The sequence below is a fragment of the Typopeltis vanoorti genome, chromosome 15 (genome assembly GCF_054136105.1).
Source record: "Typopeltis vanoorti isolate ZY-2024b chromosome 15, IOZ_Tvanoo_1.0, whole genome shotgun sequence".
Lineage (NCBI taxonomy): Eukaryota > Metazoa > Arthropoda > Arachnida > Uropygi > Thelyphonidae > Typopeltis > Typopeltis vanoorti.
The window spans coordinates 26,033,102-26,057,085 of record NC_143563.1 but is presented as its reverse complement, the minus strand read 5'-3'; the positions used below and the strand labels follow the sequence as shown (position 1 = coordinate 26,057,085).

The 23,984-nt window shown below is 37.2% G+C and overlaps 1 protein-coding gene across 1 annotated transcript in view; it reads right to left on the bottom strand.

Moving 5' to 3' along the window:
- Nucleotides 1-23,984, bottom strand: part of Hus1-like (Hus1-like checkpoint clamp component) — a 98,599-nt gene that overhangs the window by 49,841 nt on the left and 24,774 nt on the right. The window contains exon 3 of the mRNA XM_090405576.1: nt 16,370-16,546. Coding sequence (XP_090261702.1) covers nt 16,370-16,546 — 177 coding nt within the window. The remainder of the gene's footprint in view (nt 1-16,369; nt 16,547-23,984) is intronic.

Here is a 23,984-nt window from a genome sequence, read left to right as displayed (position 1 = left end):
CTTCAGAGATTATCCTCATAGTTTGATTCAGCTGGACATAGACTAAGGAAGATGTGTGCGCTGTTCAGCCACACAAGAACACAATACTCTGCTGTAGAATAGACCAAAGACAGTGCAGTAATATGCAGTGTGTTGGCATCAGCACCCCAAAAAGTACTAGCAAGTTTATGCATTATATTATTATGAGTTTTTAATTTTACAGCAATATTTTCTAGATGATATTTAAATGTCAAACTTCTGTCTAGGGTAACTCCTAGGTATTTTGGAAGATTGTTAAATTTCACCTGTTTATTTCTGAAGTAAACTTTTGGGATATAGTTGGCCTGGATATTACTTAAATGAAAGGATGCTACTTCAGTTTTGTTCAGGTTAGGTTGTAATCGCCATCGTCTAAAGTATTTATCAAGTACAGCCAGATCTTTAGTTAAGATGTTCTCAGTTTTTTGGAATGTTGAGTTGCAATGGCAATATTGTCAGCATACATGAATCTCCGTGATGTTGTCACTGGGATATCACCAATATATAAGTTAAAAAGCAATGCCATAACCATGACGATGTGGCAAGAACTGACCCCTGAGGTAGGCCATTTTTAATCTTAAAGAATTTACTTTTGGATTCATTTAGAGATACTTATATCCATCTGTCTGCTAGGATTTGATTAATTAGGTTGGCTAGTTTGGTAATGGAATAGTTTCTAAGAATTTTAAAATAAGTCCCTCTCTCCACACTGTCACAGGCAGCAGAGAGGTCCACAAATACCACTATTGTTTTCAATTGTTTTTCATAACTGTTCTCTATAAAAGTTGTCAAAGCCAGTACCTGATCGCAACAACTTCTGTCAGGTTTGAAGCCAGCCTGTTACTGGGGAGTTCTATTATGTATACGTTAAGAAATTTTGTTGTATATCATTCTTTCGAGAAGTTTCAGGCAGATGCTTAACAGGGTGATAGGACAGCAGTTGGAAACAATTGTAGGGTCTTTGCCAGGTTTAAGATAGCAATGATTTTAGATCTTTTAAAAATTGATGGAAGTATGCCAGAGTCCAGGATATTATTATACATAGCAGTAAGCCAATTAATAGTTTTTGATCCACAGTTCTTAATGAATTCAGGGTAGATGTTATCGAGTCCAGCTGCCTTCCCAGTCTTGAATGAGTTAACTGCCTGGGATAGTGATGATGGTGAAAGATCTGTTTTAAGATTTTTTAGGTTTTGTTTCACCTCACTCGTAGCTACTCTATCTTGAGGATATTTAATCATTGAAACTATATGCTTTGCAATGTGTTTTGGATCTATGGTGAGCAGTATACCAGAAGTCCTTGTATTAAGGTCAAGCTTCCTAATTAGGAACCAAGCTTTTTGGCTGGAATGAGTAAAATTAAAATTGTTCATTGTCTTAATCCATTTGTCTTTCCTAACATTGTTGAGACTTCAGTAGCTCAGTGGGTATTGTAGGGTTATCAGTCACTATTCCAGCCTGGGATATAATCTCTCCTAAAACCTCTTGGAATGGTTCGTTTGGCAGTACCAATAATAATGCTAACAAATCTATTTAAATTGTTTACAGTAGGCTTTATAAATCTTATTACAGTGTCAACCTGTTTCTTAAAAGAATCCCAGTCAGCTTTGAGAAAGTTCCATCTAGGTTTTAATACGTTCTTATGAGTGGAATATTTAGGCCTACTTTATAGATTATAGGCCAATGCTGGCTTTTGGAAAATTGTCTAATACTTTCCTAGAGATGGGTTATGGCCACCATTATCATCTGCAGTACAAAAGCACAAATCAGGGTTATATCCTCTTTCCCATCTAGAAGAGAGAAAACTCTGCTTATCTTTGGCATCAAAGATCAGATAGAGAGTCTGATTTTCCATCCAGTTCACTAGTAAGGTACCATTTAGGTCATCCTTTCTATAGCTCCAAAGAGAGTGATGACTATTAAAATCTCCCAATATTATGTTTGGATGTTGTTGCTGGGACAATACTTGATCAGGCCATTTAACTAAGGGAGGTTTATACACGTTGGTTATAATATAACCAGATAGTACAATAGATACACTATATATGTCCTTGCTGGTGCTTGGTTCACAGATCTTATAATTAGGAATGTCATTTTTTATATGTTGTCACATCATATTTGGAATGGTTTATGCAATTAATCACATTATATCCATGTATTTTCCCTCTTGTTAGTAGGTCTAGATTGTCCTTAGTGTAAGTTTCCTGTATTACAATTACATCTATTTGATGGTAATTCAGGATCTTAGTAAAAATTTTGCATTTAGCCCTACTTATGCCTTCTATATTTAATTGGCATATTTTTAAGAGCGAGTCCATATTCTTCATTCTCAGGTCCTCGGTAGGTGTATGTTGGTACATTCTTCCTTCTACTTGCCATATATCTATCTAAACTCTGTAGGATTTTTCTTCATGTGATTTCCCAATTTCTGCTCGTACTCCAATTTTATTTTCCTCACTAACTGAGTCACTTTCCTGGCTTGTTCTTTATACTCTTCATGTAACTGATTATTACCATTAGTCTTCTTGTACTACCTCCAAAGTAACCTTCATCTTTCAAATACAGAAATAAACTTCCATTCATGTAGAAAAAATGCTCATATGAAATCCCTTTCATATGAGCATTTTTTCTACATTTTTTCATCATTTCTGAAGAGATGAACGTTGTCCTAATGCACTCATTAGGACAACATTCCCTTGCATATGAAAAGCAAGGAACAGAGTGTGCACGAAATTTTGTTTTCTTTTGGGTAAAACTGCAGCTGAAACTATTGCTATGCTTTGGCAAGCCTTTAAGGATGGCACTTTAGGTAAAATACAGGTCTAAGAGTGGTTTTCCCATTTCATAAATGTGGATATGTCAGTTGAAGACCAACCACAACGTGGCCGACCTTCTACAAGCAGAAATGATGAAAACATCAAAAAGGTTTGCCAGGTAATCAATGAAGACTGTTGAAAGACTACTGAATAAGTTTCTGGAGAGATGAATTTGCAATGGAGTTCATGGCAGTGAATTTTCACAGAATATTTGCAAATGAAAAGTGTGTCCACTAAATCTAACTTGTTATCTCAACATTTTGAGAAGACTGAATGATGGTGAGTGACAAAAACAGTCAGAAATGTGAAGCAGTGGAGATTGATTGCTACACCACGACATTGCCCCAGCCCACAAGGCCTTGTCTGTCCAACAGTTCTTGATGAAGAACACATGGTAGTTGCTTCCCTACCCTCCCTACTTGCCCAATCTCTCTCGATGTGACCTTTTCTTATTCCCATGGATAAAGAAAACCATTAAAGGGCAGCAATTCGTTGATGTTGAAGTGAAAGAAAAGTCACTGGAGGCCATAAACAGTATTCCAGTTAAACAATGTTAGAACTGTTTCCAGCAGTGGAAAAAATGTTGGGACAAGTGCAATGACTTACATGGAGTGTACTTTGAAGAAGACTAGAATATGGTATTATAAACTTTAATACATTTTTTTAATTGTAAAACTTTTTTTTCCAGTTTTTTTGGGTACCACTCATATATATCTGTCAATTAAATGGTATTCAATTAACAACTGTGCCATTAATGGGCTGGTTTGGTGGAATATTATTATTCAAAAAGACCTCCAGAGAGTCAAGGACTCATGACCACTTCACACCTCCAATAAGCAGGTGTAAAGTGGTCATGCCTGGAGGGAGTCCAAGTATAACAGAGTGCAGATGGCACTGTCAAGCCCACTTCCTGTGTGGAAGTTTAAATGTTGTTGGGGGGTTCACAGATCAACTGCTCCATGAAAAATAATCCTACAAATGCTAGCATCACTGCAGATGTAAAAAAACTCCCATGAAAACATAAAAAATATAACAAAAAAAAAAAGTGTATGTGCAGGCACACACACAGTTGAACTTTGAGCATGGCTGTAATGAGCAACAAGCCATAATGATTTTAATTTACACATATTCCCATACAAATGCACACTTTTATTACAAATTTTGGTAACTATGCAATTCTTGGAATAGATAAATATTAAAAAAAAATAACAGCTTCTATGACCACCTGTATTGGAATATGGACCAGTTCATAACTAATCTTCTCTTTAGGGACTGGCCCTCTAGAAAACAAACAAACAAAAAAATTTAGAGGGTGTGAGCTTATAAATGTTGATAATGCATTGCTTCAATGGTTCACTACACAAAGTGCAGATTCTCAATAGACAGTCTGATCTTGAAGGCTCAAGCAGAAAAATTTGCTAACCAATTTGAACGCAATGATTTTGTATGTGACAGCAGTTGGCTTGATAAATTTAAAAACTGACATACCATTATGTTAGTTTTTAAAAAAGACAAATCGAAATTGTATTTATTATTAATTATTGGTTTTAATTACAGAAAAATAAACTTTAGTATTAAGTGTATAGCTTTAAAATTATGGACAAATAAATTGTGTTTAATATATGTTTATGCATGGATATTCATACAAATAATATCTAGGCATGTAATTATATTATTTTTTCTCCCTAATACTTCTTTTATTTATCATCATCATCATCAAATTCCTGCCATGTACCCTTCAAAGGGGGGTGTACAGGATATGATAGTACTACATGGAAAAATTTACATCATTACTAACTTCCTATCTACAATTTTCCTCCAAATCAGTCTGTTACTTGTCAAGACTCCAACATTATCAGATCTTATATTTCTATCGTCTAAGGCACATTATACCGTATCGATCCACCTATATCTCGGTCTTCCTCGGGGTCATTTTCCTGTTAAGCAAAACACTTGTTTTGCTAATCTTTCCTCACCCATTCTGTTTAAGTGATCATGCCACCTGAGATTAGCTCTGTTAACACATTCCTGAATGCTGATAATATCAAGTTCTTTCCTAATATCCTCGTTTTTAATATGATATTGCCATTGATGCCATCTGTTTATGCCTCTAATCTTTCTCAGGACTCTCACATCTGTAGTCTCTAGTCTTTGGTCAAGTGATTTACTTCTGACCCAGCTCTCAGATCCATAAGTTAAAATCGGTTTGAACACTGTCTTGTATACAGCTAATTTAGTGTTCCGACTAATTTCTCTCTTATTCCATATGAATTTATTCAATTGACTTCCTACCATACCGGCTTTGTTGATTCTGTTGTCGATTTCCATATTTAATTTACCATCTTCACTAAAAATCGTGCCTAAGTCGCTGAAATGTTTCACTTGTTCCACAGGTTCTCCGTTCATAACGCAGTTGACATTTTCAATGATTCTGCCTATTTTCATTCTCTTTGTCTTTTTATTGCTGACCTTCATACCATATCTATTACAACAGTTATTCAATTTAGTCAAGGAATCTTGCAGACTTGTAGTGGATTTATTTAGAAGTATAACATTGTCTGCATAAAGCAAAGAGCTGACATTAACATCTCCAATTTTGATATAATGTTTAATACCACTTTGCTTCATAATGTGATCCATATAGATAATGAATAACAGAAGAGATAACGTACATCCTTGTCTCACACCAGATTTAACATTAAACCATCTTCCTGTACTTCCTTCAATTCTAACTGCTGACTTACAACTCAAATATAGACCAAGTATTGCTTGATATAATGCCCCACTGACACCATATAACTGTAGTGTATTGAATAGCTTCTCTCTTGGCACCTTGTCATATGCCTTTTCCAGATCGACAAAACTTAAATAGAGATCTTTGTTATATTCTCATGATTTCTCCACTATTTGTCGTAAAGTGAAGCTCTGATCCTGACAGCCTCTATTTGGCCTGAATCCAGCATGTTCTTCACCAAGCTTTTCTTCCACAATTGTTCTCAACAGTTTCTCATAGATCTTGCCAGGAACACTTAGTAGGGAAATACCTCTGTAATTCTCACATTCAGTTTTATTTCCCTTTTTATATATGGGTACTATGAGAGCTCTACTCCAATCATCGGGAATTGGCCCCTCTGTCCAGGCCTTCTGAACTATGCAGTGCAGCCACTGTAACATTTTATACCACCATACTTCAGCATTTCTGGTCGAATATCATCTACTCCTGCTGCCTTTCCACATTAAAAGCATTTGATGGCTTTTCTATTTCAAGTATGGATATGTGTTCCTGACTGTATGCCTGTTGAGTGGTTTTTACCACTCAACATGCATACAATCAGGAATACATATAGCAATTTTTCGAAGTATTTACTCCATACTTCAAGGATATCTTTTTCTCCCATTTTCATGTCACCTTTGTCATCTAACTCCTTTTACGGCTCTCATTCCTCCATTTCTTAGCTTCTTCAACAAACTCCAGAATATTTTGCCACTTCTTGATATTTATTTTCTATGTTCTTGCCAAAGTCCTCCCATGACTTTTGTTTAGCTACTTTTGCACAGTGTTTAGCTTTCTTACATCCGTCTCTGTATTCTCTAAGAGCACAAGCTGACTTATTTGCCAGGAACTTTTGATATTCTTTCTTCTTTTCCTTCATCACCTCTTTAACTTCCTGTGTCCACCATGGAGTTATGATTTTTCTATCTTTGCAGACAACCTCACCACATGCCTCTCTGGCTGAATCAATCAGAGTTTTCTTCAGGGCTTGCCACTGAATCTCCAAGGTTTGGTTCCTGTTCTCAAACTCTTTCATTTTTTCTTGTTTATTTGAATCTATTTTTTTATTGAGTTATTGAGAATTTAAAAAAATAGGATTTAGATTTAACTCATCACTGATATAGTGAGTAATGGTTATAATGAGAAAATTTTGTCGGTGTTGTGTGCTCATTATAGCCAAGGTGACTGTGTGTAGACTTTGCCATAAAATAAGTTGATAACACACACACACACACACACACACACACACACACACACACACACACACACACAAGAAAGTCAAGTAATACCAAAATTTTATCCAATGGAAATACGTCCATATACGAGAAAAAGGGCTTACAAGTCAGCAGTTATGCATTATATAGGTCCATATGGTTGAATGTTAAAGATACCAAGCTATTTTAAACCTGGTTTTACTCCATTTCCCAAGTAAGCAAACAGACAAACAGGTCAAGTTTGCACATGCAAGTGTTGCAAGTCTAGCTGACCCTGCATGTAATGCAAGACCAAGGCAACTCATGGTAAAAGTAGAATAAGCTCTGATCACTAATCTTAATATTTACCCTTAATGCAAAGCACATCTCCTGGAGGAGATGTATGATGTTTTGTATTAAAGGCAAGGGGCCACTACCCAGACCGGTTTCGACCTTTATTGAGGTTGCATCAAGATGTGTTTTGCATTAAGGGTAAATATTAAGATTAGTGATCAGAGCTTATTCTACTTTTACCATGAACTGCCTTGGTCTTGCACTACGTGCAGGGTTAGCTAGACTTGCAGCACATGCAGGTGCAAATTTGACTTGTTCGTCTGTTTGCTTAATTGGGAAATGGAGTAAAACCAGGTTTAAAATAGCTTGGTATCTTTAACATTTATTATACCCAAGGTAAAATACTTTCTACGTCCATATAGTTGGTCGATTGGTAGAGCCTCTACTACTAATGGTTCACGCAAAAAGTTAAGCAAGTTTGAGAGCGGTTAGTAGTTGGAAGAGAATCAATCATTCAATGCTGTTAGCACACTCTCCCTCGATGAGTCTTTGGACTCCCTGGAGGTGTCACGTAATAATAATAATAATAATAAGTATATGTGCATTGCATTATGGGATATTAAGGCAATTGATGTGAAGTCATTAGCCTCTATATACAAGTAACCCAGCCGTGAAGTGACTTCATGCATAAATTTTGTTTGCTTACACTTAGATAAAGGATGATAACAAGTATATACTTTATTGGCATCTTTAATTTATAATATTTATTAGCTGATATTTATTTATCAGCTAATATTTATTAGCTGATAAATATCTTTTATCAGAAGGTGCTAAGGAAGTGGCAGTACCTTCAATCATGTTGTTCTGGTAAGTTCAAGAGGTTGGAAAGAGGAGGAAAACAGTTCCATTGTATACGGGAAGCTTCAAGACTGATGAAGCAAATTACCAACTGATCAGCACATCAGGAGTCATAGTCGAGTTACTGGAGAAGTTAATCAAGAGCAAAATACAGTAAAATGGATAGACAGAAATGGGATATGATATGGGGAGCAACAAGGTTTCGTGAAGGATAGGTCATGCCTCAGTAACTTGCTCACATTTTATAATACAGTGATAGCTGAGGTGGATACAGGTAATGGATTTACAGTGATACTGCTGGATTTGCAAAAGCTTTTCACAGGATGCCGCATAGAATTCTAATCAATAAATTGCAGCACATGGGGATAGATATAAAGTTGGTGAAGGGGATAAGAGGGTTGTTGATGGAGAAATATGAGAGAGTAGTTTATTCAGAAGTACAATCTAGGAGAAGGCCTGTGACTAATGGCATGCCACAAGAGTCTGTGCTTGGGCCACTACTATTTAATTTGTACATGAATGATATGGGAAAGGATCTGAGAGGAATAATTCAGTTGCTTGTTGATGATGCAAAATTAGATAGAGCAAAAAAGAATAGATATCATTTATTGTATAATGAAACCTGTGGAGAATTCATGACTAAACAAACACACGTAATAACCACAGTAATAAGTTTTAATAAGTAAATATTTCATCCTAAGTATCATAGGACATTGTCAGTACAGTTAATTCAAACAAAACTAAGAATAACATACAGTTAGGGCGCATGATTACAATGGAATCCCAATATGCGTGCAGTAGAGTGTTATAGAATTAAATTAAAATATATCTGGAGAGAGAAAAAAAATTGATTACATTAAAATAAGATATTTTACACAATTTTGTATGACAATTTCTCACACTTTAGGAATAGCAAGAACGTCATTACGGTTTAGATTTAGTCCGTGAAGTGGGGCTTCAGCACTTTCTTTATATAAATGTTCATGTTTATATAAAGATATTATGTAGAAGTTTGGCCTTTTTCCAATGGATCCTATGGTTTGGGTTTTCAACTCCATGTTGTGCGAGGCCAGATTTCTGCATTTTGATAAGACTGATATGATCTTGATGTTCCAAAATGCGTTTATGAACAGATCTTCCTGTCTGTCCATAATAAGACAATTTATAGAAGAATGGAACCTCGTACACGCCAGGTAGCATCAGAGGTGGGAGTTTGTCTTTAGGAGAAGGTAACAAGAAGTTATATGATTGGTTTGTAGGTAGTAGCAAGTTTGTATTTCTTCATAATTTTTGAAAGACATTCGGAGATGCCTTTGACATAAAGTATGGGAATCCTATGGACTTGTTCTTGTCTAGGTTGATGTGTGGGGGAAGTGACTGATGATTTTTTGAAATGTTTTAGGATTGTATCCATTTTGTATGTCTGTATTTTTGATGATTTCCAATTCTTGGTTTAGTGATTCTTCAGAGGAGCAGAATCTGTGTGCTCTGGTTACTAATGATTTAATGATTCCAAATTTTTGAGATGGATGATGAGCAGAAGAACTGTGAATGTAGCGACCTGAAAATGTCGGCTTGCGATAGATAGAAGTGGAGATGGAACCATCTTCTTTCCTTTGGATATGTAAATTCAGGATGGAGATACCCTGTGGAGATTCTTTTTCTAGCATGAATTAGTAACCAAAGCACACAGATTCTACTCCTCGGAAGAATCTCTAAACCAAGAATTGGAAATCATCAAAAATACAGCCATACATTGGATACCACCTTAAAACAACTCAAAAAATTATCAGTCACTTCTCCACACATCAACCTAGACAAGAACAAGCCCATAGGATTCCCATACCTTATGTCAAAGGCATCTCCGAACGTCTTTCAAAAATAATGAAGAAATACAAACTTGCTATTACCTACAAAATAATCAACCAGATCTATAACTTGTTACTTTCTCCTAAAGACAAACTCTCACCTCTGATGCTACCTGGTGTGTACGAGGTTCCATGCTCCTGTAAATTGTCTTACTATGCACAGACAGGTAGATCTGTTCATAAATGCATTTTTGAACATCAAGACCATATCAGTCTTATCCAACTGCAGAAATCTGGCCTTGCACAACACAGAGTTGAAAACCCAAACCATAGGATCCATTGGAAAAAGACCAAACTTCTACATAGATCTTTATATAAACATGAACATTTATATAAAGAAAGTGCTGAAGCTCTACCTCACAGACCAAATCTAAACTGTAATGACGTTCTTGCTATTCCTAAAGTATGGGAAATTGTCATACAAAATTGTGTAAAATAATTTTTATATATGTTATCTTATTTTAATGTAATTTTTTTTTTTCTCCCTCCAGATATATTTTAATTTAATTCTATAACATTCTACTGCATGCATATTGGGATTCCATTGTAATCATGCGCCTTAACTGTATGTTATTCTTAGTATTGTTTGAATTACTGTACTGACAATGTCCTATGATACTTAGGATGAAATATTTACTTATTAAAACTTATTACTGTGGTTATTACGTGTGTTTGTTTAGTCATGAATTCTCCACAGGTTTCATTGTACAATAAAGTCTTATTCCTTCACAGGGAACTGATAGCACAGAACAAGGACTTACTAGGCAAACTTCAATTGAAACATGGTAAGCTACGTGCCCAAATCTCTTTTTTTAGAAAAGTGCAGACAAGATAAACTCATTCCAACATTTGCTGAACTAAAGGAAGTTATCAAATCACCAGGTGCTCATAATATCTATCGGGAAGCAAGCCATAATTTTTAATCATAATTCTTAATCATAACTGATTACTGCTTAATCAATTATGAGTTTCTAAACATGAATTGGCAACAAATAATCTAAAAATTACAGAATCAGTGTGAGGAAGAGGTGGGCAAGACAGGATATTTAGTGGGATGTTGTTATAAGCCAGGGAGCATAGGGGTGAGGAGCAGGAAATGCTTATGCACCTCCTGCTCCTGCAGTTGAATTTGGCAAGTGCAAGAAGAATGATGGCTATGGGAGATTAAGGGAATGGAATTTCTAGAATTCTTGAGGGATAAATGTCTTAGGCAACATGTAGTAGAAGGAACAGGAGATTCAAAACTTTTGGATTCGGTCATAGCATCAGAAGAGCTGATAATAACTGAGATGGCATCTCTGCTCCCAGTTGGAGAGAGTAACAATATGGTTTTGACTTGGAAGATGAATAGACATGCAAGAGTATCAAAGAGTGAGGATGTATGTGGAATTATAAGGCAGGTGATTATAATACAGGAAAACCTCGATTAATGCGAATTCGATATGCGCAATAATCAGCACGACTGAGTGAAATGATACTATTTCCCGCTTTAAGCGAGTTATTAATCGCTTAACAATTATTTTATGTTATGCGAAATTTTTTGTTGCAAATCTGCTGTGAGCGGTGGCACTTTTCATTGTAGCAGCCAGTGGGCAGTGGCAGTACTGTAGGCAGCGGCCAGCAGCAGTTGATTCGAAGCTTTCATTGCAAGCGCACGTACAAACTCTGTTCTCTTGCTCAATCACTTTTCCTTCATTTTGTTTTAATTTAGATACCTATAAGGCTTTATTATATTCAACCCCTGATATGGAAAGGAGAAAGACTGATAAAGAAAATGGCAGTAATAAAAAGAGGAGAAGAGTAATTATGTTAGAGGAAAAGCTGAAAACTTTGCTCGATTCCCATTAAGAATAGTTAAACGAGAATGATCTCCTTCAATGAGAAGAACAGCATGCATATGAAGAAGAAGATAAGGAGTGTAAACGAGAAGAGAATGTTATGACTAAGAAGCTAATTGCAAAAAGAACCTGAGCTAGTTTTCAATCACACTGAACACACTAAGGAAATTTTGTTTGCTGTTGATCCTGATATGGAAAGAAACTTCAAAGTCCACTGAAATCTTGATAAAGCGATCCCTAGCTATTGAAAATTGCATGACAAGATCAAAAAGTCAAGCACTATACAAACATCTTTACTTAATTTTTTTTGTATAAAAGGTAGCTAAATCAAATGTCTCATCTTCCTTTTGTTGTATCGATTTTTTCTCTATGTTACGTATTTTTTTGTCTAACACATCAGTAGAAGTAAGAACCCTTTTCAGATATCACATGGTACCTCTGGATAACAAAGCAATTGCCTCAAGGTCGAGCCAATGTATCAGAGTTTCCGAGATCAACCTCTCGTAAAGCTCTAAGAAATTAATATTAATATTGCTGCGCCACTTAGGGCCCTTAGATTAAACAAACTATATTAATCAAGAGGCGATCCCTAGAATGTACTCAAGTGATGCCTTATCTTTGCAGACGTGGCCAAAATTCTTACTCCCTAATTTCCCACTGAGGTTTGTGTTAAATTTTTGCAAGAGGTGCATCGGATTCCAAATTATAGACAATCTTGTTTGGATTCAAAAGCAAAGGTTTATTGGACACTATATAAATGTACAGAATACGATATTACAATTTTCACTCTAATAAGGTTAATGACAATTAGGTTATACATAAAATACTCTAACTGGACACAATTACACAAATTGATTGTTCTATGTTATCACTATCAATTCAATCAGTTAATAAGTGCTCTAGCTAGGTATGATACTTATATCAATAATTACTCTAAATTAGTCACAATCAGACCACTCTAGGTAGCATTAATGTCAATTATAACTCGTTACTAACATCAATCTTCACTCTGAATTATCTTAACATTCTTTAAGCACATACAATAACTCAGTACCACAAAGCTATAATGTTATGACATACAACTTTAGATCAGTTCAGTTTATGATACTACTCTAGTTCTTTCTTCTGAATCATTACACAACACAAATTCCTTTCAACCATAAGCTAGCAAAATTGGTAAATTCTACTTATCTATACTCTAAGTTCATCACACTTGCTGATCCGTTGGAAATTTCCTCTCCTCATTCGAATGTTCCTTTGATTTCCTCAACAGGCTTTAAGGCACGTGGCTCTCCGAGCTATTAATGAGTCTTAACGATCTCTGCATGATGAGCGTGTAATCCTTCCTTCTATGGATGGCTGGGCCTATTCTAGTTCCTCAGGACTACGAATCTAGAATTTCCGTCGATGCATCGTCCAAGCACTCCGGAATGGAGGCAATGTCACCACTGTCCAGCTCAAGACACCTGAGCGACCAACATGAGGAGATCCAGAAACGAAAAAGCCTTGTTAGGGGGTTTTTGACCCTTTTATTTCACCCTTCATCTCAGCGATTCCTGCACTCTACGATGTCCACCTAGCACGTGGAACATTTTCTCACGTGGGTCAACGTCACAGCAATCACTTTCTCCGTTATCCCTCTCGCACGCCAAAGGTACGCAATCGCCCAGGGCAAACCACTCCCCTCGCATTACTGCTCCATGAACTTTGGACTTACAATCCACTCAGAATTTTATGCAAGCCGTGTAACAACCCTAAATATTTATAGCTCTAACAAGTATTGAATATTTACACATCACACTGTTAATTACACAAACAAGTGAGTGATCTTTACTTGAATCATTTGATAAACTACTCCTTTCTCCAAGTTTTCGAGCACTTGATATATTTACAGGTTGTATTATAACACACTTAGAGACAAACATATGTATTTATACCCCTTTCATTGGGTCTTGTTTGTTAAACTATGATGAGATTGCTAAATTCTCAATCTATCACAATTTAACACTTTTTTTTCCTCCTCCTCCTTTTACTTTGCAGTGTTGAGGGTTAGTTAATCATCGGACCTCAAACCGTTCACAGGATAAGGTGGTCAGCCCTATGCCCCGGTGCATCCTATGTTCTGTAGTGTTGAGTTCTCAAGGCTAGTTTGCCTGCTTTGCGGGATGAAAAACCCCAGGATAAAGTGGGGAAAAAACTGTCCACACCAAAGACTGGCTAACTTGGCTATGGCTGAGGAACCTTCAGTTCCTCAAGTCTCCGACAGGAATCGAACCTAGGACACTCCTTCCTCAGGCATATGGTTGCGAAGCGCACAGCCACTAGGCTAACTGAGCAGACCTATCAAATGTTTAGACATAAATAAATAAATTGCTTAAATTTTAAATAAAAATTTAAGCAATTCATTTTTATTAATTTTGATGATTTTGTCCTCTAATATAGCTTATAATTTTTTTTTCAAATTTACACTAACTGATGGATGAAATATAATTATTCCTATTGTTTATTGTATTCGCTTAATGCGATTTTGCGTAGCGCACATTAAATGATGGATTAATTAATCGCGTTAAGCGAAGTGTTCCTGTAGTTTTAAATATCAACTTGGGGCAGTTCCATGGAGGGAGGAATTGGAAGGACAAGATATCATTAGTGCTTGAGAAATTGTGAAGGAATATTTATTAGAAGCAATAGTAAGCTGTATACCATGAGTGAAGAAGAGGACACAATTTGGTGTAAATTGGATGACAAACATCAAACAGGAGCTTAAAAAGAGGTTATGGAAGAGATATAAGGAGAGGGGATGGAGAGCAAATGCATGAAGAATATGACTCAGGCCAGTGACTAGTATGGTAAGGAAGGCAGAACTGGAATATGAGAAGAGATTGGCCCTGAGATCCAAAGAAAATCCTAAGGATTTCTTTTAGCTATGTGGCCAGTAGGAGGAGAAGTGATTGTGGAATAATGACATTGTTGGATAAAAATGGGAAAAGAGTAACTGATGCAAAGGACACAGTGGAGTTGTTCAATGAACACTTTATTGGGAGTATTTCATCTTGGAGAAGTAGATTTTAATACCATAGAGATAGGGCAAGTTCAAGGTTTAGAAGTGCAAGAGGAGTGTGTGTGTGTTTCAAATACTGCGTACGCTGGATGTCAATAAAGCAATGGGACTGGATGGAATTTTGCCATGGGATTTGAGAGAATGTGTTAAAGCACTGATAGCTCCATTTACCTGGCTTTTCAATGAAAGTTTGGCCAAGGAGTGGAAGGAGGGTAAGATAGTGCCATTGCATAAGGGTGATAGCAGACTGGAAGTATTAAATTATGAACCAGTTTGTGTTTCATCAGTAGTTTTTAAGATCTTGGAGAAATTAGTGAGGGGCCATATGCAGATGAGGGTAATGTTATCTGTGAGAATCAACACGGATTTGTTAAGGGGAACTCTTGCTTTAGTAATAGGATTTTTAAAATAAAGCCTTTTAAAATAAAGTGACAAGAACGGTTGATGAGGGAAAGGCATATTCTGTCATTTTTTGGATTTTTCAAAGGCATTTGACAGGATACCACATCATAAGCTGATATTTAAGTTGAAGCATATAGTTTTAGATGTCAGATTAGTGAACTGGATTTAGGACTGGCTATCTGATAGATATCAGAGAGTTGTGTATTGGGGGGAGGCAATATCAAGGAGACAGAAGGTGGCGTGGTATCCCACAGGGACCAGTAGTGGGACCTCTATTGTTTAACCTTTATATCAATGACACTGTCAGTGGATTGCAGAGAGTAAGTTTGCAGATGATGTGAAGCTGGGAAGGGTTATTAGTAATAGTGCAGATGTGGTAGCCCCGCAAGAGAATTTGAATAAACAGCACAGATGGACAAATGAATGGGGGCATTGGTTTAATTAATGCAGCAAAATATAAACTGATCAAGTTTGGGATACATCGATGGAAGGCTGAATACTTGGTCGGAGGAACTGCACAGGAGGAGGTAGGGATCTGGAAGTGATGACTGAAAGAAACCTGAAATTCAGGGTACATATTGCAAAGGTGGTGAAGGTAACCCAGAGGATTGCTGCAATACTGCAGAGATAAAAGAGTTGTTATTCCATTGTATAAAGCACTAATCAGATCACATTTGTTCTCAAACTTGGTACCCAGGATTTGAAGAGAATAAATTAACTGTGGAAAAGGTGCAAAGGCAGATAACAAAGATGGTATTAGGACTATTACAATGCTGGTTATGAAGACAGGCTGAGGGAATGTGATGACTGGCTTTTAGACTTCAGAGTTTGTTGGATAAAGATAGAAGTTTGGACTACAGAGTTTGTTGGATAGAAGAAGAGGTGATATGTTTGCAGATGATGCAAAGGGTGATACTGAGGAGTTCTTTCGCTTGGTGGAACAGAGGGAAGGAGCGAGGACAATGGGCCATCCCTGGAAGTTAAGAAAGGAATTTGTGAGCAAGAGGTGAGGAGTGGTCTCTTTGCATGGAGGGTGGTTCAACCGTAGAATGCATTGCCTGACAAAGTAGAGCATGAATGGTCAATGAGTTCAAGGAGTGGTATGATAGACTGTGTTTTCTAGGATGGGCCTCCCACAATGAGTCTTGACTCTGAGGCCTGAATAATAATAATAATAATAATAATAATAATAACGACCTACTATAAAATACAATAAAGCTCTTTATAAAAATTATGAAAGAAGCTCACCAATTCAACTTCAAGTGTTAGACAAGGAACTTGTTTCTTTGTTAGCTTCATCTTCAGAGATTTGGCAGCCTGACAAGATCTAAGGGCTTTCACTACATTTTCAGGACATAATTCTAGATAAATTTCATTGAATTCAGCTGAGAAACCTTCCATATTGTATTCACTGAAGAAGTGCTCCTAAATAAAAAATAAGTAAGAAGAATAGTAGGTCTAGGAGAATAATAATGCCATCATTATTAATTTATTACATAAAATTATCATGTAGTATTTGCATAGCAGCCTGTACATCCCTCGAGGGTGTGTGTGTGTGTGTGGGTGTGTGAAACGAAATGATGAATAGTAGGTATTACAAATCTAAAAAATTGAATTACATATATTGAACCACAAAATTCTTGGTGCACTTTTCCACTCAAAACACCAGTACAACTGCTAATGTTGTATAAATTCCAAATTAGAACATACTTGGAATACTGCTTACATATTTTATGTTATACCTAAAACCTCCCTGTACTTGATGATATATATAAGAGGTCAATGTGATTAACTGATGACGACCACCCCCCCGAACTCTCTCTCTCTCTCCATTCTACAAATTCACTCAAATCACTTTCTCATAGATATTTGGTTTTGGCCTTATGTCTTTTCAAATATGTGTGTTTCCATGAACAGTGACCATTTCTGAGGAAATGGCCATTATTTATTTGCTTTCTTCCCAAACCACAAGAACACAAGCACCGTCCACCTCAAAACCTAACATTCTACAGAAATTACAACCTTCAGTTGTTTAAGACATATCAAAAGATCTGTTCATCTTTTAAATGCTTCCCACACATGGCACTAATATGCTAAGGTTTTGCAACCTTTCTTGTGCGGGTCTGATATTAAAAATTCTGAGGCATCTTAACTTTGTGTACATATATGACCTCAAAATTCTAAAAAAAAATGGAATTCTTATTATTATTAACATCTGACCTCCATGGAGTCAGAGACTCATTGTGGGAGGTACACAATATTGCATACAATACTCATCCAACCGTGCCCTAAACTGATTCAATATGTCTACATTCATGGCACACTCAGGCAATGTACTGCACTTATGTTGCCTGAGTGTGTCATGACTCCTTATACAGTTTCCAGTGATGGCTTCTTGTTCTATCCCTCCCCCCCTCTTCCATTCAATGAAAGATCTCTTCCATGTCAATCTGATAACCTCTGACTACCTTATATGTCTCAATCATAACCCCCCCCCACCTCCTCTTCTTATTCATGAGGCTTTGCAATTTACATTCTCTCAATCTGTCCTCATACTCCACATTCCAAAGACCACTGACCACCTTTGTGAATCTTCTCTGTATCCTTTTTAACATATCCTCATCGCCATGAAAATGCAGCAACCAAATCTGTGCACAATAATCCACAGGCCTGATCAAGGTCTTATACAATCCCATCATAACCTCTTCTTTCTGCATGTCAGGGTCCTCTGCATCATTGCCATTATCTGATTTAATGTCTTCACATCATCTTCGAGACGAATGATTACACCCTACCATGCACAGAGGGTGCATGCATTGACACCTGCAGATCACATGCCTCATGTGGATTTTGCATAGTGGTTTCTGAAGTAGACTGCAGTGCAGCCAGACTTTGATGCACATGTCTTATTCACTGACGAATGCACCTTACACGTGAGGGCATTTTTAATACCCCAATTATCATGTGTGGGTGAGCAGAAATCCACACACCACACATCCACATTCGTACCAGTGGTGTTTCTCCATAAATGTTTGGGCTGGAATCCTACATGACCATTTGATTGGCCCATACATTCTGCCAGCACGACTGAATGGGAGAACGTACCTCGTATTTTTACAAGAGGTCTTGGCAGAATTACTGAACCCTGTTCCAGCAAACATTCAAACACGTATGTGGTTCCAACATGACGGAGTGTCATCCCATTTCAGTGTGGATGTGCAGAACGCCTTGGATGCAACATTTCCAGGACGATGGATTGGTCGGGGTGGTTCCATCACTTGGCCGCCATGATTGCCCGATCTCTCGTGTCTGAACTTTTTCCTATGGGACCATATGAAAAACCTGATCTACGATAGCCCAATTGATTCCAATGATGACCTTATTGCCAAGATTTCTATTGCCGCTGATGTTGCACGAGAAATGCCTGGTGTTTTCGCCAATGTATGCCAATCACTATGCCGAAGGTGTGAAGCCTGCATTAATGTTGGCAGTCCCTCTTTTGAGTAGTTTCTGTAATTTGTTCAATAAAATTCTTTAATTTACGTTCTGTAATTTCTGCAATTGTTTCAAATCTCCTCTGTGATTCTTGTGTTTCTTCATTTCCTGACACAGTAGTTGCTGACCCCTAGGGCTTCACCACTTGAGTTCGGACCATGCATTGTATGACGAAAAGTACTTGTTTAGGTGTTGTTCTATCCCCTTAAAGTTTGGCCCAAGAGTTCTGAATCACCCTGTATATCAGTGCTCATATTTTATAATAATGTTGAGTTAGATGGGGGAAGGATGGATGCACTATGATACTTTTGGACTTTGTTAAGGCTTTTGATAGGATATGACACAGATAAGATGAAGGCAACTGACAGGTATCAAAAAGTGGCATACAGGAGGGGGAGTACAAGATTTAAGGCAACTAGTGGTGTACCACAGGGATCAGTCCTTGGTCCGTTGTTATTAAATAATAAATTTAGTTTAATCCTTTATCCAAGTTTGAGTAAACAAAGTTTGCACCTGAAAATATCTTCAAGACTGAGGAAGGTAGTGCAACCCCAGTCAACTCGGAGCAAAGGTGGACCAAGCTATCATCACTCCTATCTCAGTATCTCCCATAATGCAAAACACATCTCCTTGTGGATATGTATAATGTTATGCATTAAAGGAAGGGCCCCTACCCAGACCGGTTTCGACCTTTATTGAGGTCTCGTCAGTGGGAGCCAGGCCCAGAGGTGGAGATACCAAGGCAGAAGCAATGGAGAGGTCATCTTTACCTATAGGAGTTGCCAAAAGGAGTGCCACCTTATTATTAAATTACTCTGGATTTAGAGAAAGATGTTGAAAGTTTATTTTGCACTTGGTTAGACTATAATAAATTTAGTTTAATCCTTTATCCAAGTGTAAGCAAACAAAGTTTGCACCTGAAAATTCTTCAGGACTGTGTCAAGGTCTGAATAGTGGCCCTTCCATTAATACATAGCATTATACATGTCCGCAAGGAGATGTGCTTTGCATTATGGGAGATACTGAGACAAGGAGTGATGAGGGCTTGGTTCACCTTTGCTACACGTTGCCAACAGGTGTACCACCTTACCTCAGTCCTGAAGATATTTTCAGGTGCAAACTTTGTTTGCTCACACTTGGATAAAGGATTAAACTAAATTTATTATAGTCTAACCAAGTACAAAAAACTTTCAACATCTTTCTCTAAATCCAGTGTAATTTAATAATAAGGTGGCACACCTTTTGGCAACTCCTATAGGTAAAGATGACCTCTCCATTGCTTCTGCCTTGGTATCTACAACTCTGGGCCTGGCTCCCACTGACAAGACCTCAATAAAGGTCGAAACCAGTCTGGGTAGTGGCCCTTCCCGTAATGCATAACATTATACATATCCGCAAGGAGTTGTGTTTAGCATTATGGGAGATGCTGAGATAGGAGTGATGATAGCTTGGTCCACCTTTGCTCCGAGCTGCCTGGGGTTGCACTACCTTTCCTCAGTCCTGAAGATATTTTCAGGCGCAAATTTTGTTTGCTTACACTTGGATAAAGGATTAAACTAAATTTATTATAGTCTAACCAAGTACAAAATAAACTTTCAACACAGTTATTCAATCTTTAATGATAGGCAAAGATTGGACTGGCGGCACTCAACTGTTTGCTGATAATACAAAGATAGGCAGAATAATCAAGAAGGTGAATGGCATGCAGCATTTAGAAAATGATTTGAATACGTTGGAATTGTGGGCATGTGAAAATGGCTATCAGTTCAATGTTAGTAATATGAAGTTACACATTTAGTGGAATGAGATATCCAATGGTGTATTATATTGGTAGAATTGTGTTAGATGAAACTGATCAGACTAGGGATCTTGAAGCTTTAGCAGACAGGAATTTGAAGTTCAAGGGCCATGCAGCAAAGATTATAAATACAACTCAGAGGATAATTACAATGCTGAAACATTGATACGTAAAGATAAGAAGTCATTTAGCCTCTTTACGAGGCGCCAATACATCCTCAAGTGACCTATTATGCATCTGGTCAGATCTGGTATTCTGGTTTCTGTGGTGATTCAGGTGCAGTGGAGATGGTGCAAAGGAGTGTGTTAAGGATGATATCAAGACTGTAGAATGTATATTAATTATGAAGAAAGATTGAGAATTTGTGGACTGCAGACACTAGCAAACAGGAAAAAAGAGGAGTATTATCTGTATTGTAATTTTTAATTTTATGAGGGGTGGAAATGGGACAAGAGTGCATCCATGCAAGCTGAGAATGAATGCAATAAAAAAAAAAGAGATAAGAGCTAAATTTTTCTCTCATAGAGAAGTGCACAATTGGAACAGATTGTCTTTGGAAGTAGTGAATGCAGTTAGCATGAATGAATTCTAGAAAAGCTATGATAGTTGGTATGGGTGATATGTTGCCTTCTTTGATGAGTCCCTGATTCCCTGGAAACCTCTAATAATAATGAGCATAAAATTTCCTTTTTTAACTTCCTTGGTACCTTCTAGGCTTTAAGACTATTAGCAAACATTCTGATTATAGATATTATTATCCCTTTTGAAAGTTTTCCCAGTTAGTTATACTATAAATTAAAGATGCCAAGAAATTATATTCTTGGTTTAATCCTTTATCCAAGTGTAAGAAAACAAAGTTTGAAAGTGAAGTAATTTATGAGTAATATATGACTTGCCCAGTTGTGAAATTACTTCATGTACAAACTTTGTTTACTTACACTTGGATAAAGAAATGAACAAGAATATAATTTCTTGGTTTCAATCTTCAATTTATATTATCCCTTTCTTTGATACACACGTTTAGTATGGGCAATAACATTCTGTCCCATTTCACTGTCTCATTATCATAAAGATATACTTTATGTAGCTAAAGTTTTGCTTTCCACATCCTATTATCCATTCTCTCCACTATATCATTTTTAAATTAATCATGATTTGCCTTAAAAATAAAAAAGAAAAAAAAAACGATTGCAGCAGTCCAAAAAACATGTTATGTGAGAGAATATAAAGGACAAAAGCTCATTTCTTAAGAGAGGAAGGAGTTGATGATTTCTCTCATTTGAAACCTAGACAGTTTTGAGTCATTTCTATAACTGAATAAGCTATTTTTGCATTTTAAACGCAAATTTTTTCCATTACAACATTTATACAGATGCTTGTGTATCCAGAATTATCTTATGTGCACAAACACTAGCATGTAGCATTGATATTTAAAAGTGAATAGGTCTCCACAATTATTCCCATAGCCTGGAAGAAGGGCCAATCTATGTATAATTTATATGTTAATGTTATTGGCAGAAGTTTAAATGGAGATATGCAGTTGTTAGCAGATAATACAAAGCTGGGGAGAACTACGAGGAGTAGAACAGCTGTTGCAGATTTACAAGAGAATCTAAACTGACTGTGTCAATGGACTACCATTTCAATGTCGAAAGCATAAAGTCTTAAAATTTGGTGGGCAAGGAATGGAATGTAGAGAAAATTTTGAAAAAGGTGGAGGAGATAAGGGATTTGGTAATGGTGGTGTTCAAGGACTTGAAATTTGGAAATGACAATGCTAAAACTGTGAGGACATCAAAAAGGATTATAGCAAATTACGAGGTGTTGAATGTAGAAGTAAAGATGTCATGGTTCCAATGTGATCATGTGAATCAATGCGTGCGAATCAGGTAATATTTTCAAGGAAATGAGGATATAGTGGAGAATATTCATAGGGGAATGTTGGGTATATAGACAGATTGAGGAAATACCGTTTACAGAGCATCACATCACAAATAGGAGGAGGAGTGATATTATTATTATTATTATTATAATCCAGGCCTCCATGGAGTCAAAAGACTCATTGTGGGAGGTAGTATTTAGGAAACACAAAGTTTATCATACCACTCCTTGAACCCATTGACCGTTCCCGCTCCAACCACTCTCTCAGGCAATGCATTCCAAGGTTCCACCACTCCACACAAAGAAACCACTCCTCACCCTCTTGCGCACAGCCTCCTTTTGTAACTTCCAGGGATGGCCCCTTGTCATCACTCCAATGCAGTGGTGTACCCAGGGAGGGGGCCAAGGGGCCCTGGCCCCCTCCAAAAGAAAAAGAAAGAAACACTGGAAAATTTTCCAAAAATCTTTTCCTAATTAAAATTTTTTTTTTTTTAAATTTATGTTGCATCCTGTCTTCTATTTCTATACTACTTATGAATTAGCGATCATTGCAGATGCTCAGTGATATGTCGTATGTGATGCGTGGTGTGTATGTATTCTCAAATCGTCTACTCAACTCTCCCCCCTCCCAAAAAGATTAAATCCTGAGTGTTCAGCCCCCTCCAAGATTAAATCCTGAGTGCGCCACTGCTCCAATGTCTACCCTGTAACTGCCGCTCAACAGTTTAAAAGTCTCGATCATATCACCTCTCCTTCTATCCACCAAACTCTGCCCACATTCCCTCAGTCGATCCTCATAATTCATATTGTAGAGTCCTGAAACCATCTTTGTTATCCGCCTCTGTACCCTTTCCACAGTCAATTTATCCCCTTCAAATCCTGGGGACCAAATCTGAGAGTCTAAGTGTGGTCTGAATAGTGTCTTATACAATGGAATGATAATTCTTTTATCTCTACAGGTCAGCATCCTTCTCAGTATTGCAGCAATCCTCTGAGTTACCCTCACCACCTTTGCAATATGCTCTATGAATTTCAGTTTTCTATCAATCATCACCCCCAGATCTTGTCTCCCCTACCTTCTCCAGTACAGCTCCTTCAATCGAGTATGCATCCTCCCATCGATGGATCCCAAACCTCAAGACTTTACATTTTGCTGCATTGAACCAATACCCCCATTCATTTGCCCATCTGTCTAGTTTATTCAAATCCCCTTGCAGGGCTGCCACATCTGCGCTATTACTGATAACCCTTCCCAGTTCACATCATCTGCAAACAACTGAGTGTCTCCTTGCAATCCACTGACAATATCATTGATATAAAAGTTGAACAATACAGGTCCCAGTACTGAGCCCCATGGAATATGATTGACACATGTCAGTAAATGGGGATTGTTAGTACATAAATGTGAACGAAATTTTTTATAGAATGGAGGGAGGCAGGGGTACAACAGGAAGTTATATAAGAAATGTGAGGAGGGAAATGAGGACCAAGTTATTTGCACAGAAAGTGAGTGCACTGCTTGATAAAGTCGTAATTGCAGGAATTAGCACAAGAATTTGGCAAAGGGGCTAATCCCCTTTTCCAATAAAAACCAAATGTTTATGGAAACTAAGAATCCTGAACAAACCATATCTGATGAAAGGAAGAATACTCTGCAAGACACCAGACAGCAACTATCTCAGCTGGGAA